This window comes from Quercus lobata, chromosome 4, assembly GCF_001633185.2.
Source record: "Quercus lobata isolate SW786 chromosome 4, ValleyOak3.0 Primary Assembly, whole genome shotgun sequence".
Taxonomy (NCBI): Eukaryota; Viridiplantae; Streptophyta; class Magnoliopsida; order Fagales; family Fagaceae; genus Quercus; species Quercus lobata.
In genome coordinates this window covers 61157503-61175929 of record NC_044907.1, presented here as the reverse complement: position 1 = coordinate 61175929, position 18427 = coordinate 61157503, and the positions used below count along the sequence as shown (strand labels likewise).

At 38.1% G+C, this 18427-nt stretch overlaps 1 protein-coding gene across 1 annotated transcript; it reads left to right on the top strand.

Moving 5' to 3' along the window:
- Positions 1–8630: 8630 nt before the first annotated feature.
- Positions 8631–16147, top strand: LOC115986550 (replication stress response regulator SDE2). The gene is made up of 3 exons (XM_031109677.1): positions 8631–9425; positions 9685–10204; positions 15752–16147. Exons 1-3 carry the CDS (start codon positions 8779–8781, stop codon positions 15896–15898), a joined length of 1314 nt encoding a protein of 437 aa, XP_030965537.1. The 5' UTR covers positions 8631–8778; the 3' UTR covers positions 15899–16147.
- The last annotated feature ends 2280 nt before the right edge of the window (positions 16148–18427 follow it).

The following is an 18427-nucleotide window of genomic DNA, read 5'->3' as shown; positions in this document are numbered from 1 at the left end:
CACCAAGACCTCCAAATTGGGTACCCCACTAACAAGTACCAGCTCAGATTTTCCCAAATTAATATGAAGCCCTGACACCTCCTCAAATCTAGCAAGAATTGCCCTCAAATTAGCAATCTGAGAAGGTTCAGCATCACAAAAAATCAGAGTGTCATCTGCAAATAAAAGGTGAGACACCATCACTGATTGGCCAGCCGTACTACCCACAGAAAAGCCTGATAATTCCCCAGCGGAGGCAGCCACATCCAACATACGACTTAATGCCTTCATCACAATATCAAACAATAGTGGAGATAAAGGATCCCCTTGCCGAAACCCCCCAAAACTTCCAAAGAAATCAGTTGGGCTACCATTGATCAAGATGGAAAACTTTACGGTTGAAATGCAATACCTTATCCATCTTCTCCATTTCTCTGAGAAACCACAGCGCTGCAACATATACATCAAAAAATCCCAACTCACATGATCATACGCCTTCTCCACATCCAATTTGCACAGCACACCCGGAACCCCTGACTTCAACCTACTATCAATACATTCAGAAGCAATCAAGACGGAATTCAAAATCTGTCTACCCTTCACAAAAGCATTTTGTGAATCCGAAATAAGCACATGCGCCACCCTACGAAGCCTATTAGCCAACACCTTAGAAATAATCTTATTAATCCCACCAACTAAGCTAATAGGCCGAAAATCCTTGACCTCCACAGCATCCACTTTCTTAGGAATAAGGGCAAGGAATGAAGCATTAAGACTCTTCTCAAACACCGCCTGCGTATGGAAATTATGGAATATAGCCATAATTTCATATTTCAAAACACCCCAACAAGACTGGAAAAATGCCATGGAAAAGCCATTCGGACCAGGTGCCTTATCACCATTACACTCATGGATCACCTCAAACACCTCTTCTTCCTCAAAATGCCTATCTAGCCAACTTGCATCTTCCACCGAGATGCTAGAAAAATCCACATAATCTAAGACAGGTCTGTGAGCCACCTCCTTAAAATAAAGATGTTTATAAAACTGAGAGATACAGTCTGCTATAGCAGCCGGGTCCGAAGACAGCACCCCACCCACCATAAGCCTATCAATAGAATTAACCCTCTTGTGAGAGTTAGCTATACGGAGGAAAAATTTAGTATTCCGGTCTCCTTCCCTAACACAAAGAACTCTAGATTTCTGTCTCCAACATATTTCTTCCAACAAAGTTGCTTTTTCTAAGTCATCACGAATTCTTCCCATTTCCCCCCTTTCCTCTGCTGATAGTCCCCGACTCTCCTCCATGCTCTCCAGAACACTAAGATCCTTCCACAATTTTTTAATCCGAGCTTCAACATGACCAAACACCTCCACATTCCATTTTTTCAAATCATTTTTAAGGAGCTTTAATTTATTAGCCAGAATAAAACTCGGTGCACCATGAACCTGGTAGGAATCCCACCAAGATTGAACCCTATCCACAAAACCTTCATCCTTAAGCCACATATTCTCAAATCTAAACGACATACACCCTCTCTGAAAAGAGCCATCCTCAAGGACAATTGGGAAGTGATTTGAGCACAACCTAGACATCCGTCTTTGTGAAACTGTTGGAAACTTATCCTCCCAATCTGCAGAAAACAAAAACCTGTCCAGCCTAGCCTTCGAGGCAACTTCTCTATCATTTGACCAAGTAAAGGTACCCCCTTGCAATGGCAAATCAATTAGACCCTGCTCCGAAATAAAGTTGGAAAACTCCCGCATAGCATTAGTGAAAGAAGTAAACCCCAATCGTTTGGAAGGGAACCTAACCACATTAAAGTCCCCACCCACACACCATGGAACACTCCACCAGCTATTCAAGCCACAAAGTTCCTCCCATAAAAACCTCCTGTCTCGGTGTAAATTAGGACCATAAACACCAGTAAATGCCCAAACAAACTGATCTGACACACTTGTAAACTTACAAGAAACAGAAAATCTCCCCACTGCTTCCTCCATTTTGTTCACTACCCGCGTGTCCCACATCACTAACACCCCACCAGAAGCTCCACAAGAACCTAAGTAAGACCACTCAACATGTTGGCCACCCCACAAGCTACGAATCACCACTCTATTAATTAACTCTATCTTGGTTTCTTGAAGACAAACTACATCTGGCCCCCATTTCCTAAACAAATTTCTAACCCTGAGCCTTTTGTCCTGCTTATTCAACCCTCTAACGTTCCAAGAAATAATCTTCACATTCATTGATAAGGCACAACAGCCCGCTCAGAACTTGCACTCCTTGATTTATTGGGATCATACTCAACATTCAAAGATGACAACAAATTCTTCAACTCCCGCTGACCTTTCTAGCCTGACTTGACCAACTTCATCTGATCCCCCACCGCAATTTTTTGTTTATCTTTCTTTCTGGCCTCAATAGCTAATAACAATCCTGTAATCTGCTCCTCAAAACCTTCCAGTGAAGTGCCCACAGATTTCTTGAAAGCCTTTATCCTATTGGTTACCCATTGTGATAGTTGACAATTATCCATATTCTCCGTACACCCAATCTCCTTCACATGACTAGGCACCGACTCCACCAGACCTTCAGTGGCTAAAGGTACCACAACTAATGGCTCCTCACCTCCCGCACAAGACCTCAACCTTTCATCAAAATCCCACATCTCACTCTCTGACCCGGGAACCATAGACAAATACTCTACTAGCCCTTCACCCTCATCTGTAACACACTGCCCTTCTTTAAGACTAGAAGCATTACCTGGTACACACTCTCCCTCCAAACTTGAGCAGACTAACATACAATCTGGAGAACAATACAGTGACAATGGTAGCACTAATTGCCTACCATCACGCAGTTGTAGGATCCAGTCTTTGGAATTACCCCAAGACTTATCCAAATCTTTGACCAATTCCCTTATAGTTGGGCTAGGTAACTGAGCTCCCTCAAAATCAGATGTAACCAGTCCTTCAAAACCCACAATATCCTCATCCCCCTCCTCCGATGCCACTGGAGAAGGCCTAGACTCCAGCTCCGACACTCTCGGGTCAAAAAGGGTCCTTACCGGTTCCGATGTCGTGGTCGGTGACACCTCCGGCACCAACCCAGACTCACACAAAGCAACGGTCGACGAGACCTACTCCTGGTAAGCTTGGGCCACCACCGCTGGTCCTTTCGGCGCAATGGGTGTCTGAGCTGTGTGCTGACCACCCTTATCTACCACCACTGTCACCGTTAAGGAAGAAGAAGAACCCTTCGGCGACATCGCAGGTGGCTTGGATGCGATGGGTGTGACCGTTGAAATCTCCGGCACCTTCGTGGTAGTGAGTTCAGTCCTACTTGAACTTTGCATGAACCCAGTCAGATAGGTAGACTCTAGATCCTTAAGTTCACTAAATGAACACTCGCCGGCCTCAAAAATTTGTGGGCTTGACAGACCCAGGCCCAAGCTAGGTTCTTTATTTTCCATCAAGACTTGGGCATTTAGCATAGATGGGCCCAGACCCACTTCATTATCATGGACCTTATTAGCTATAACCCATCTGCCAGCTTGTTTCCCACCCTTTACACCACCCCAGGATACCCGCCTCTTCCCATATTCATTTACATACACAGTCAACCCCCTCCCTATCCAACGTGCCTTCCTACTATCACGCAGCTTTCCAAACTCAGCCATTTTTGAATTCAAATTGGGCTTCAAAGGAATAATGACATTATTTCCTTCTGAGATTTTCTCCTTATTTTTATTCTTGCCATTAATACCACCCGCAGCTTTCCACCACCCACAGTTGGCTGGGAAAAACTTCTGGCCTGAGTTTCAGAATCACTCGGGACCTCCACAATATTTTTCGCTCTACCAGCCTTAACCTGTTCATTGACGAGGGACTGTTGAGCATGCTTCAACCTTGCCTGCACTGGAGCTTTGACAACTTCCACATAGGGCTTGACAGGATGAGATTTTGGAATCTGCTTAGAACTGTACAGGACAAACTTCAATCCACCCATCGCATAATGGGAAGGTTCCAATATCCTTCTTAATTCAATCCCAAAAGTTCTCCATCCTTGTTGTGATTTTCCGGCAGGAATAATGATCGTACGCCGTAGCCCACCTACCTTAAGCTCTGTCATTGCTAGGTACTACCCAAAGGAATTGGACCCCTGTTGCAAAGTGTAAGCCGTATCACCTTCCCTTAACGTGAAAAATTGCTTCGGACTAGCCCCAATCACAATGTGTTCTAGACTCTGCATTATCCAAAGAGCTACACTCTTGCCCATAAACACCGATTGCATGTAGTATTTTCCCCGTTCAAAAATCTTAAGGGAGAAAAAATTCCTTCCTTCCTCAACCACCAACTGAAATAACTTAGATTCAATAAAGAAACTACGAAAACCCCCCATACAGATCCTAGGCAATGTAAACTAAACAGGATTTCTGGCTAATTCGAGGTAGCCGGGCCTCAAAGAATATCTCCCTCAGTTGTGGTATTTCTAAAGAATGGCAGTAGAATCAATGATATTTAATATTTAACATAAGGCATCAAAATTTGAAATAAAAAAGTAAGCTCCAGCTCTCATAATATCAATCACTTGTAATAGTAACAGTATACCACTACAATTTATATGCAGAAACATATTGATTTTTTTTTTCTCAGTTTGTGTAGGTGTCCTGAAAATAAAAAATCATTTAACTCAAAAGAACAGTATATAGTTATCACCAAAAATGAAAGGACAGAACAATGAAGTAATGAAGAACCAGGCAACCAAATCAATAAATTTTTCCATGTTAAATTTGATTCCTAAGGCTTATCCACAGCCATTGATCAGTTTTGAACTATGTTCTGGGATGACAAATACGGAACCCAAAAACAAATAAAAACTAAACCCAAATCATTAAACCTAAAAAGAAAATCAAAACCCCTTTCGGCCAATAAATAAAGAGAAAGAAACCGCATGAGAGAGAGAGAGAGAGAGAGAGAGAGAGAGAGAGAACGAACCTGCGTAGGAATCTCTAACAGAGGCCAGTTGAGGGGGACTAAGGAGAAGAAACAGCAGAGGAAGAGAGAGACATCGGAGAGAGTGAAGGTGCGAAGAGGAAGAAATCGATTATAGTATACTCGGAATCCTGTTTTTACCCCCATGAAATTTTTTTAAATCTAAGCATGAAGCTGAGTTTGGTATAGTTGACTAGGGATGGCAATTTTGCCCCGCCTCGTTTGACCTGCCTCTCCTTGCTTCGTCCCGTGTGGGTTTTCCCCACCCCGCAAAGGTGATGGGGCGGGAATGGGGCGAGATTTTAGACCCGCACCACGGGGTGGGGCGAGGATGGGTTTACACTTTTTAGACCCACCCCGCCCCGCCCCGCAATAATAAGGGTTAAAAGGTAATTTTTTCATACCCTAAAACCCTACTATTTAAACAAAAATATCATCATCTTATTTTATTTAAGTGGAGATTCTTTTTGAAGAATTAGGCAATTTTTATTTTGTTATGTATTAGGAGTTTAGATTATTTTATTGTGTCATACTATGAGATTTTTGTTGTGATATTATCTTGTTAAATATTTAGATAATATTATTTAGTATTTGCTAAAAATTAGTTTGATTCGATAGAATAAATTTATTTATAATTTCAAGTATATTTTTATTATTGAAACATGTCATTTTATTTGAAAAAATGGTAATAGTTGTAGGGAAAATTAACAAGAAATAAAGTTTTACGGTGTAGGGCGGGGCTTCACGGGTTTTCGCGGGGCCTTAAGGGGCGGGGATGGGGCAAGAAAAATCCATGTAGGGCGGGGGCGAAGATCCCATCCTTCGGCCCCGCCCCGCCCCATTGCCATCCCTATAGTTGACTTTCATTGTAAGTCGAGTTTAGCAAACTCGACTTCTACTTGGCTTTTTTTCCTTTTTTTTTTAATCCATGTCAGACTTATTTACTTGGTGGATGAGGGGTTGAATTTGCCTAGAAGTCGAGTTTAGTAAAATCGACTTCCAAAAAGAGTCCAACTTACTAAATAAGTTTGAACCCGTGCAATCCGGCTGAAATATTTCGGAAATTATACTGTTTGGCAAATTTTGCCGACTTTCTCTCATGGGGAAATTTTCAGTCTTTTTTTAGCAAATTTTTGCAATTTACTTATTTGTGTATTCACTTTATGTGTGTGTGTATATATATATGTGATTACTTTATAGGCTGAAAATTATTAATCTTTAGAAGAAAAAAAAATGGAAGAGTCTCCGAGCACGTGCATAAAGACTAGTAGAAGATTATGAATGCTTAGGCCTATTTTTTAACAATTCATGTCCAAAATAAACAGTTTTTTAAAATAAATTATAATATTTTCTAGAGTATATATTGTTTAACAATGACATGATATTCATAAAAGAGATTATATATAAATAAGTAAACAATCAAACTTTTATGTATACTCTCAAATTGAAATAGAGTGCTAACCACAATTGATAATAGATTACAAAATTATTTTTCAAGACTGTAAATTTTTTATGTGTTTTTATTTTTTGTCAAATTAGTTATCCAATAAGGCATTTGTAATTTTGTTTTATATTTTGGGATGTTGCTATTGTGTATAAATGAAATTTATGTATTTGTTATACTTATCCTTTGTGTTATATTGTTTTGGTTAGTAATTTTAGGATGTGTATAATTTTAGATTTATTGAACAAATATTAATTTGTTTAATTGAACTTAATTTTTTATATGAGTGGTAAATTCAAAATAAAAAATACAAATCAACCCAACCCGACCCACCCCTTTCCCACATCTAGATCATTGTTATTAATACCATTCCGTTTCAGCTGGAACGATCGAAAAATTTCTTACCAGTCCTTCAACTGGTACGAATCACCCTCTTGTTCCACCTTGGACCAAATTTCGGTTTGTTTCGGCCATTTTGGCCTGTTTTGGTGAATTTCGGCCAATAGACATATTTTGGCCGGTACTGAATCTACTGATAAATGCAGAAAAATGTTACCTTTTCAAGTTTTAATAGCTATTACCTGAATAGAGCCACCAATCGCAGTTCATCTCACTTCGTCAGTAGCCTCAGCAACTTAGGGCCCATTTGGTACATGTGTTTAAAAACTGAAAATTATTATTTGAAAACATTTGTAAAAATACATGTGAGTGAAAAAATACATTAAAATACGTAAAATATTATTTAAAAACTGAAAATAATTGTTTAAAAACACAAACCAAACACCCCCTTGACCCTCATTAGTTCTTCTCATCCTCTCCGTTTTCTTCTTTTCTTTGTACATTTCCTTAGTTGTCCGCCCATTTGTTTACTCAGTTACCCTCCACTTTTTTTTTCATTGAGCTTTGTATTTTGGCATTTCTGTTCCAATTTTTTAGTTTTGTGAGCCACTTCACGTGACTAGCATTATAATAATACAATTCAAAAGGAGAGTTAATAGGTTGCAGGCTTTATGTCTTTTCGATCCTCTGTGATTTTTTTTTTTTTTTTTGGGTCTAGTAAATATTATTGTTATTATATTTTAAAAAACTTGTTAATTATTATAATAATAATTATTAATATTAAATATGGGCTTATAACTTTAAGATTCATGGTAATTTTTATAGGTTTGACCAAAAATATATATCAAAATGGTAAATATATATATTATGATGGTATTTCCGAAATAGTATACCGATATTGACTAGTATCGAAATATTCTGTTCCAATGAACAAACTGAAATGGGATTCGAAACGGTATTCATAACATTGGTCCAAATAAAGGTTAAATATGCGTTTGGATAGTGCTAAAAGTAAAAAGCACTATCTTGCATCTGTATTTTCCTTTTTTTTTTTTGAAGCGCATTTTAGTAGGATTTTGGTGTTTCTAGTGGATCCATGTACTGTTTATAGAACCCACAAATCTCTTTTTTTTAACAAAACTTTCATTAAAAATGGGTCCTACGATACTATTCACATATTTAAAAATTATTTTCTTACAGTATTTTCAGTTTTCAGCAAAATAAATGGTATTTAAACACATCCTAAGCATTGGTCGCAAAAGATTATTTTAGGCGAAGAATATTAATGTCGTCGCTAAAAGATTATTTTGATAGGTTTGGGTTATTTTTTGAATATCAATATGTTCATATTGGTGTCTCAATGTGTGTTTTGTTGATTTATATGGATTTTGCTTTTTTCTTTTTGGTATTTTCATGGGTTTTTATTTCCCCAGAGTTTTTTTATAGAAATATTGGATGTGTACCTAGATTTGTTGTGTGAATCTGGGCTTGGAGTTACTCTAAAAAGAGAGACATTGGTAATGTAATGATACTGTCAATTAATTGAATAGTGGAAAGGTCCCTGGGCCCTGGCTAAGATGGTAAAGGTCAGCAGTTGGGTCAGAGAAGATCTTAAAAAGCCACCTTGCAAGTGAAATTTTGTACTGCGTACATGGTTTTGAGAAGAATGTTTTAGATGGGTTTGGTTATAATCCTGTGTGTTATAGAGTGACTGCTTCCTTATTAAATGTCTGATGTAGCAGCTCTTGATTGGTGGCGTAAACAAGCCATTTTGTTTTATTTAAAAAAGAATTTCACGTAAAAAATACAAATCAACCCACCCCTTTCCCACGTGTAGATACAGGTTAAGCATTTGGTCGCAAAATATTATTGTAGGCGACGAATATTAACGTCGTCGCTAAAAGTCAACCACTAGTGTATATGATATGCCTCTCTCTCTCTCTCTCTAAAACTCTAAAACTCTCTCTTCTCTCAGATCTAACCAGAGAATTCGATTTTTGATCGAAGCTTCATCCATGGAGGAGGACAACAGCAGCAACAGCAACAGCAAAATCTACCATCTCTTCGTGAAACTATTAGACGGAAAAACCCTAACCCTAAGACTCACTTCCCCAACCGTACCAGCCCTCGCGATCAAGCACCGCGTCCATGAAATCACCAAAATACCCTTAGGGCAGCAACGCCTGGTCACAACCGGACTCTGCTGCGCGTCAGACGAGACCCTGATTCGGTGCCCCGAGGGCACATCGCTGTTCCCGAGCGTGCAATTGTCGGGTCGACTCGCGGGCGGGAAGGGCGGGTTCGGGTCGCTGCTGCGTGGGGCGGCGACGAAGGCCGGGCAGAAGAAGACGAACAACTTCGACGCGTGCCGCGACATGAGCGGGCGGAGGCTGCGCCACGTCAACGCGGAGAAGCGGCTTGAGGAGTGGAAAGCTGAGGAGGAGGAGAGGAAGCTGGAGAAGATTGCTGAGGACTTCATCAAAAAGAAGGCCAAGAAGGGGAAGAAAGGCGTCGGAGACGGCCTTGCTCATAAGTACGTCGCCAAGTATCGGGAAGAGTCCGAACGCTGTGTGGCGGAGGTGCTTGATTCTGTCAATGACGCCCTCAAGAAGCGCAAGGCGGGTCCCGTGGCGCCCCTCGAGGCGAAGCGCGCTAACATTTGGTATGCATTTCATGGTTTTGATTAAATTGTTCTGTATTTGTGTGTGTTTGTATGTATGTATGTTTCTCTTTCTTTATGTATTATGTTTTGTTTTGATTGGAGAAATTCATGGTACTCTCTGTGCACTGTTAAAATGGATGGATGGAATAAACAAGACTTGAAATAGAGAGGGTCATGTTCTGCATTTATGTGTGTATGTGTGTTGCTATTTATGTTTTATTGTTTGGTTTTGATTGGATGAATTTTTGTGGTTGGTTAGGATGGGAAAGAGAAAATTGGGCGAAAGTGATAGTGACGACACGGATGAGGATGAGGAGGAGAGGGAGGAGAAATCTGTTGTGTTGAATGGCGAGAATCATTCTGATTCGAGTAAGGAAGTTGAGGGGAGTTCTGGTTCAGTTACTGGTGAGAAGCAGGTTACTTGTGAGAGTGAGAGTGGCTCTGAGGGAGAGAAAGAAATTGTTTTGCAAGAAATAGTGGACTCTAATGGATGCGCTGAGGTGGTTGAACCTGTGATCTGTGACAAGGAGATGTCTGAGACTACAAGTGTATCTGTTTCAGTTTCTACAACTGAGGCTGTGGCTGTGGACGAAACTGCCAATGTTTTGAACTTTGGAAATAGGGAAGCTTGTGACAAGAGCTTATTGGTTGATTCTCAAACCAATGGTAATTTGGACTCTAAATCGAGTGTTCATGAGGAAACAGTTGAGACTACTAATGCTGCAGAATTGGAAAAGCCGCTCAATTTTGATGAATTTAATTTGGCAGCAGAAATGGAGGTTTGTTGTTAAAACTTAAATACAATCTCTCATTTGTACCTTTTGTATTTTCTATATGCGCCCACAATTGCTTTACTTACAATTCTTGTGTGCATTTTCTTTTCCTTTATTTTCACCCCAAAAATGGATTCTAGTTGTTTTTATTCATAAACTTAATTTATGTATAATTTGTGTTGTTGAATGTTTACATGCTTAAACAACTAGCAGTAAAATTAAAATAGATAGAACTCAGCAGTGCATCTGAAAATTTGGTGTGGATCCCATTTGTATACATCTTGTATACTTGGGTGAAGTATTTTTGTCAATAAACTGATATCAGATTATATCTTTAGTCAGGACCGGGGTCTGTATGCATCATTTGGTGAGTGAGTATAGGATGAGTACATTCAAACCATTTGGATGAGATCTAGTATGAACTTTGGTCTTTAAGGCATGCACCGTGCACAATTTGGGATTTACCAATTTGTGACATTCATTCCGTTTAACATTAGAGATTTGTAATAGAAATTGAAAATGGTGCTACACTTGGGAATTTCACATCCATACGCAATTACACATGGAGGATTTCATATTCATGTTAGAATTTATGGTTAACATACTAAGAGCAAAGTAATCCAAACATGGTCAGAACAAAGGACCAAATGTCCTAGGGCCAGGCTACTTCACAGTGGATTAACAATGGTCCACAGTTTTACCACTATACTTACACATGCAACACCAATATACCAAAACAGTCCCTTTTTAATAAGGTTATCACCCATCAAGAGCCCATGTTGCTGTCTACACAAAGAAAGCAACATTCTTTAGAGCCGTTGTGCACCATGTACTCTTCCAGAGCCATTGTGCAGGATATACTTCTCCAAGGAAATCTTGCATTGGACCCTCTTAGAGACTTATAGAAAGCATGAACACTAAACTTGTTCAACTTTATCCTCAACTGATTAAAAATCCATCTTCATTCAAGAAGTTTGAATGTAAGATGTCAAACAGAGAGTCAAGTAACTCCAATTACTAATCTTTGAAAGCTGTTGCACTCATAAATATGTTATTGTAGGGACAACACAGGATATTTGCCAAAGATGTGAATACCTTCAAATTCTCCCATAGGAACAATCTTGAATGCACTTTTAGTTTTGACATTGCTTCTAAGCATAATAGGAGAAGCTTCGTTGTGAAGACAAATCACCGCGCCCACCCAAATTAGTGCTTCACCCAACCCATTTTCAAAAAAAAAAAAAACATAAATCAAAACAAAAAAAGATCAGCGTGGCTAGACTCTGCCCACTCCACTATGAAAAGATACTTGCATCTGCCTTGGTTTGTTAAAAACCCTAGGCTTGCATTTGACCTGACCTATAAAGCCCACCTGACCTTTTCAGAAAACAAAGCCTGAACCTTTACAACTCAGACACATAGAAACCAAGCCTTTCACTCAACTTAATCCATTATCAACCCACACTTCTACCTAAACCTGCAATTGTTTCTTAGTTGGTGAACTTCAGCCCTGAAATGGACACGTACCTAAACTTCCTGGCACACAAGCCTTCCATTTAAAAGGGGAAAAAACAATTGATAACTTAACCAAAAGAAAGGATTGCATTTTGGATTGGTGTTATATGTGCAAGTGTAATAGTGAAACTATTGACCATCTTTTCCTTCATTGCCCGGTTGCTTCGGAGTTGTGGGATATGGTTTTTGGGTTACTTGGAGTTTGCTAGGTTATGCCATTCTCTGTTGTTGGGCTTTTGGCCTGTGGCAAGGTCGTTTTGGCTGCCATCGTAATGGAGATATTTGGATGGTTGTTCCTCACTGTTTGATGTGGTGTATTTGGAAGGAGAGAAATAGTAGGTGTTTTGAAGACAAGAAGCGTTCCATGCCTGATCTCAAGCTTCTTTTCTTTAGAACCTTACTTGATTGGTTCTCTGTGTGGAGAAACCATCATTTTTCTTCAATTTTGATTTTTCTTGATTTTTGTAATGTTCGTTTTTGATTTGTTCTCCCCAGTATACCCCCGGTGTACTTGGGTGTCTTTCTCTTTTTGATATCAATGAATTTTTATTACTTATCAAAAAAAAAAAAAAAAAAAAAAATCAATCCCAGTCCAAATTATTCCTTTACTCAACCAAACCCTTCAACCTACCTTGACCCATGCATACAAAAAAAAGGCCTCTCCCAAGCACACCTTAATCCTACCCAGCACAAGGTCTGTGACCCATCTAGTGTTGCCATGAGCTATACTCGATGGGTCAAGTTTCTGATTCTCCCACCTCGGGAGAATTAATGAGTACACAAAATTAGTCCTATTAATGGTGATTGATTTTGTTTGACCTAAGTGATCGTGATTTTTGTTCATTGACATTGATTGATGCTATTAGAGATATTTGATTGTTATTTAAATTTTATTTGCATGTTTGATCTAATGATTCTAATCTCATTATGAGTTTACTTTCTTTTCATGTTTGATGGAATTTGGGGACTCTATTTAAAGGCCCGAAGTTCATTATTGTAACTAGTTGATGATGGATTTAAAAATTTGGGTTGGATGTTTTCTTCCAATGCTTAGTGCTAATTCAAAGCAAGTCCATGTGCTGATTACTGGGTTCCTAATATGGCTGGTATTGATGCTTATGTTATATTATCTGTGTTATTTGCTTGGTGTTGATTCCATGCAATCTAGTTGCTCATTCCTAGGTCATATCCCTTTGCTTTATTGTTTTTTGTTTCTAAAACTGAAGTTCCTCTCCTAGAGTTTATTGTCTTGTATCATAAGGACTTGGCTTTAAGGTTGCCTTTTGCCTTTGACTACACTAGGAGAATTGCAACTCATCCATCTGTGGTGTCCAATCTTTTGGTTCTTTGTAGAGCTTTTCATAGAAACCAACAATTTGTTTCTTAACCTCAGTTTCCTCATTATAGACATCCCCATCCATATCTAATTTTTAAATGTACTTATAAAAAAAATTCTAATTTTTAAATGTGATATATTCACCAGTGTGTGTTTGCTAATGATCAAAGGATCTAATATTGCTGACCCCCTTCCTAAAACCATATTGCCCTTGATTTTTAGCACCATTAAACATCCTCCAATGTAGCCAACCTCTTTACTTCTGATTCCAACTCCTCCTTATTGTGCATTTCCTCTTGATTCCTCTCTCCCTTCACTTCTAGAACAATTTTCTTACTGAGTTATCTTCCTTTATTGACCTCACTTCTCAAAATTCCTAGTTCCATAACTTTAAGTCCTCTGTAGTCAACATTATAAGTTATTATGCAGTCATTTTATAGGTGATTCAGCTTTTCTATGTGCTTTCCTTGCACTTTCTGTCTTTATCTTACTAGTGACATTTTCTTTGGACTTGCATTGTGTTGAAGTTTCTCCCATGGCGATTAGAAAGCATGAGTGATGCAGGAAAAATTCAAAGGGAATAGGAAGGAGATTATTGAAGATACAACTAGGAGACAAAATGGGAAGATACTAGATGGGTGTAGGAATTAACACCAAACAGGTTGCTTGATGTAGGCCAATATACTCTAAGAGGGGGACTTGTGTTTGGGAAACAAACAAAGAAAAAAACACAGTGATAGACCTAGGAATCATTACCTAGAGTTTGCTTGAAATTAGTATCAAGCCATAAACAAGAGGAAAATAGATAGAACCTAGGCATCAACACCTAGGTCTGCTTGGAAATAGCACCAAGCATGATAGGAAGCTAGGTTTCAGCATCTGAGCTGAACCTCACGGCATTGGCTGATTGTGGTGGCAATAAGTCAAAATTCTTATGGTGGATTTTCAATCAGTCATGAAAGAGATTTAGCATGACTTGGCTTAACAAGGTTTGATTGATTGGGTTGATTCTGGTGTGGTGGGCTGCTATTTTTGGGGTTCGTGGATGGAGCGAGTGGGTTTAAGGTCGGGTTTATGGGTGTACTGTTGATTGTGATTGCCATGATGGTACTTGGTAATTTGATTTCGATATTTTTTTTCCCCTCTTTTTTGGGTGATCTAGGTTGTATTATTGACAGCAGCTAGAGGTTTTATTGGTTCTGAATTTTTGTGGATGGTGAAGGGATGGATTCATGGTGGTGGTGGAGAATTTTACTTCTTGTTGTGGCTTCAATGGTTTTGCAAGGAATTCGAATCGGGGTTTGCACTGATACCAAATTTGATGCACGAAAATATACTCTAAGAGGGGGACTCATGTTTGGGGGAAAAAAAAAGAACAAAACAAGGGGATATGGCCTAGAATCAACACATAGGGTTTGCTTAATCAACATTTATCAATAAAAAGAGAAAAATAGATAGAACCTAGATATCAGCACCTAAAGTTGCTTGGAATCAGCACCAAGTATGATAGGAATGTAGGAATCAGCACCGCAGTATAAATAAAACTTCCAATGTGTGATGAGGAAACTGTGGATCACCTTTTACTCCATTGTAAGTTTTCTCATGCTTTGAGGAGTGAGGTGTTCCTCATGTTTGGGGTTCAATGGGTGATGCCGTATATGGTTGTCTCTCTTCTTTTCGCTTGGAGGAATTGGTTGGGGAATTATTCTTCAATTGCTTGGAATATGTTACCGGCGTGTCTTATGTGGTTAGTATGGAAAGAATGCAATGTCTGAACTTTTGAGGACATTGAGAGACCTATTGAACTGTTGAAGACATCGTTCTAGGACTTTCTTTGAGTGGTCTTGTATTTGGGGCCTCATGCATTGTATTTCCTTGTCTTATTTTCTTATTTCTGTTAGATCTACCATTTGATTTGTTTTTATTCTTTATTTGCCGTGTGTTTACGAGTTTACAATCGTAAACACGTTGCATTTTTGCTATTAGTAAAACTTTTATTACCTATAAAAAAAAATAAAAAAATAAAAAAAACTTCCAACCCCAAATTTTTTTAAAATCTGTAGGCCATTTAAATAAAGTCCCCAATTTTTTTAGTGGTAATTTACTAATTTACTCACATACCCAATGGTTCTTGAATCTATGATCTCACCCTTCACCTAACATTGCAAGGAGAGAAGGTGCCAGTTGAGTTAGAGCTCATTGGCCCCCCAAATTACACCAAAGACGCAAAGGAGGTAAAATCATAATGAGATTGCATGATATGTGGTAGCAATTCAAATAACAATCAACCTCTCTAATAGCATCAATAGCGATCAATTAGGTCCAATGAAATCAATCGGTATGTATGGGTCTAATTTGGTAATCGCACCACTAAGCTTACTCTCCAAATATCAAGTAAATAAAGAAGTTTTTGCATCAAAAGGAAGGCACTTTATTTTTCTGCATTTTGTTTAGATCTTGAGACTGAATTTTTATGCATTATGGCTTTTGTTGAATGTATCAACTTTATTTCCACCCCATTTAATTTATGAACATGACTTTTTTGAAGGCCACATGTGCAAGCAATATTTATTTTCATGTTGTCAATCTTATTACCAGTAATGTCACTATCATTTCTTATTCTAATCCCAGATTTTTGTCAGTGGGGCGCTGATTCTACAGCATCAGTCTAATGTTTTCTTTTTCCGCTACTATAATGATAGGTTCTTGGCATGGAAAGGTTAAAGTCTGAATTGCAAGCACATGGGTTGAAATGTGGAGGTACTTTGCAAGAGCGTGCCGCCAGGCTTTTCCTGCTGAAATCTACGCCTTTGGATAAGGTTCCTAAGAAGTTGCTGGCAAAGAAATGAGTCTATGTAATGTGTTGGGTACTATCATGGAGGAATTTCTCTCCTTCATTGTATGAGAACTAGGTTGAATCTTGTAAATTTTTTGAATTTCGTTCAGTTGACTGATCATGTAGTTTGTATGATGATAAATGCTTAAAGTCTGAGCCAAAAAAGGAATGCTAATGATTGTGTGTGGAATATAAGTGTACAAACACGTAGGATGGATCTTACTTCTCTTTAATCTTTTCATTAACCATTTCTAGATTCTAAGCAAGTGTCGTATCTTTTATCCTTTCATTAACCATTATTATCTTTATATCTTGGATCCTTCAGAATGAAAATCTAGAGAATATCTGTAATGTTCGCATCAAATGCAGATCTATAACTCTTGGTTCATCTTGATTCTACTATAATTTACTTAACCTTTGTACGTTTGCACTGCTGATAGATAAGTAGTCCGACCAAATAGAAAAAAAGAGAATCTGATTAAGGAAATACAATGCATGTCCCATATCATGCAATAATTATCTTATGTGTCTAATAATTGCATCATCTCTCACAAAGTGCGAATCTTCGTTCATTACAAAGTCCTCATATTGTGAGAAAGACATTACATAGTTCACATGAACGAAGTTCTTATATTGTGAGAAAGATGTTACATAGTTCACATTTTGTGAGAAAGATAGTGTTGCCGTACTTTCTCAATATAATGAGATTAAGATGTCATGCTATTGTGATATATAGACTAAGACATCGAATTGCAAACATACTGACTTTATGATATGTGAGTATTTGCATGCCTTTCTAATCTATTAAGGGGCTAAAAATCATTTTCATTGTAAATTATGGTTTCACATTCTTTGGTTTCAATAAGTTGTAGGGTGTTCACTAACATGTTATTTTAAAATTAAAAGGGAAATTAGAGGAAATGATAAGACATGATAAAAATGGATAATTATACCCATCTTTTACCAATTTTAAAGAAATAGATAAGGGTAAATTTTGATAGTTTATAGTATAGTTAGAACACCTCCCCTCCAAATTTCTAGATGCCCCAAGCTAAAAGTTCTGCCATATTTTCTTCGTACAACTCCATTGAAGAAATTAGATATCTTTCAATGTCCACTTCTGGGTGAACATTGCCAAAGGGAGATAGAAGAGGATTGGTCCAAGATTTCTCATATCCCAAACATCAAAATTGATTGGAAGTTTATGCAAACAGATGATGGTGAATGTGATGCTTGATTAGGTGCTCCAAAGCCTCATCCTTTCACAGGTTACTTCTTCTCCTTTATTTTCTTCTTTTATCTGGATATTAATTTACACAAGTCATTAAATCAAAATAAATTTAATAATTAATTATATGTTCTTAGAAATAGAAAAGTAATCTCTGTAAAACAAGTTTTCTTTATTTTCCAAAAGCAAAATTTTATTAGTTTTTTTATTTTTTTTTATTTTTTTATATTTTATATTTGTCATTTAGAAAGTTAGAGATATGGACAACATGTTTTTAACTTTTTATTTTTAGAGGAAAGGACAATTTTGGGTTCCTAGGTTAGGAGCTAAACATGGATTTTTTTTTTTAAATAATTATAAAACCTAAACTATATTATTAGTTAGACAACGTTTGAAACTAATTTCGTTTCTAACAATTCAAGTCCAGAGGACTCGATTTTGGAGAGCTGAGATGTCCACGTAGGCCTGGAAATCGAGTTCACTGGACTTAGTTTCTGTACATGGAAATTGAGTCTAATGGACTCGGTTTCTGTACATGGAAATCGAGTCTAATGGACTCGATTTTCATTCATGGAGATCAAGCTCAGAGTACTCGGTTTTCTTCGTTCAGCACACGGACATGAAATCACCAAGGAAGAGAACACTCACATGAACACATGCTCTGTTTTTACTCTCCTCAAAACAGAGCATGTGAGTAGAGATTAAGAAAATAAGAAGAGTGTAAAATTCATCTGGGTTTCTAAAAGCTGCTTTCTCCTTAAGTTTCTGTAGAGCAAAAAAACAAAAAACCCATTTACAAAACAACCCCATTATGTATTTGACAGTTTGATTACCAACTAAACAAGAAGCAAGAACACTTACCCACAAAGTATCCTCCTTTTTGTGAAATGCTTGTGCATGCTTAACATAGTCCTTGTGTTTTTCAAGAAGCCCGAATTAAGCCCGAATTTTTTCCTTGCATGTCTGGATATGAAAAAGAAAAAATATTTATATATATTTGAAAGGGTACAATATAAAAAGAAATTATTACTTCTGGTGAGACTTACGGTTGAGCTCGCTCCTTATGAGCTCGTCTATTAACAGCATTCCTTAGGGACGACATGTTGGATAAAACAAAGCAAGCAACACCTACATGCTCTGTTAGCCACCACTCTTCTTATTTTCTTAATCTCTACTCACATGCTCTGTTTTGTGGAGAGTAAAACAGAGCATGTGAGTGTTCTCTTCCTTGGTGAGTTCATGTCCAGCCGAACGAAGAAAACCGAGTACTCTGGGCTCGATTTTCATGAACAAAAATCGAGTCTATTAGACTCG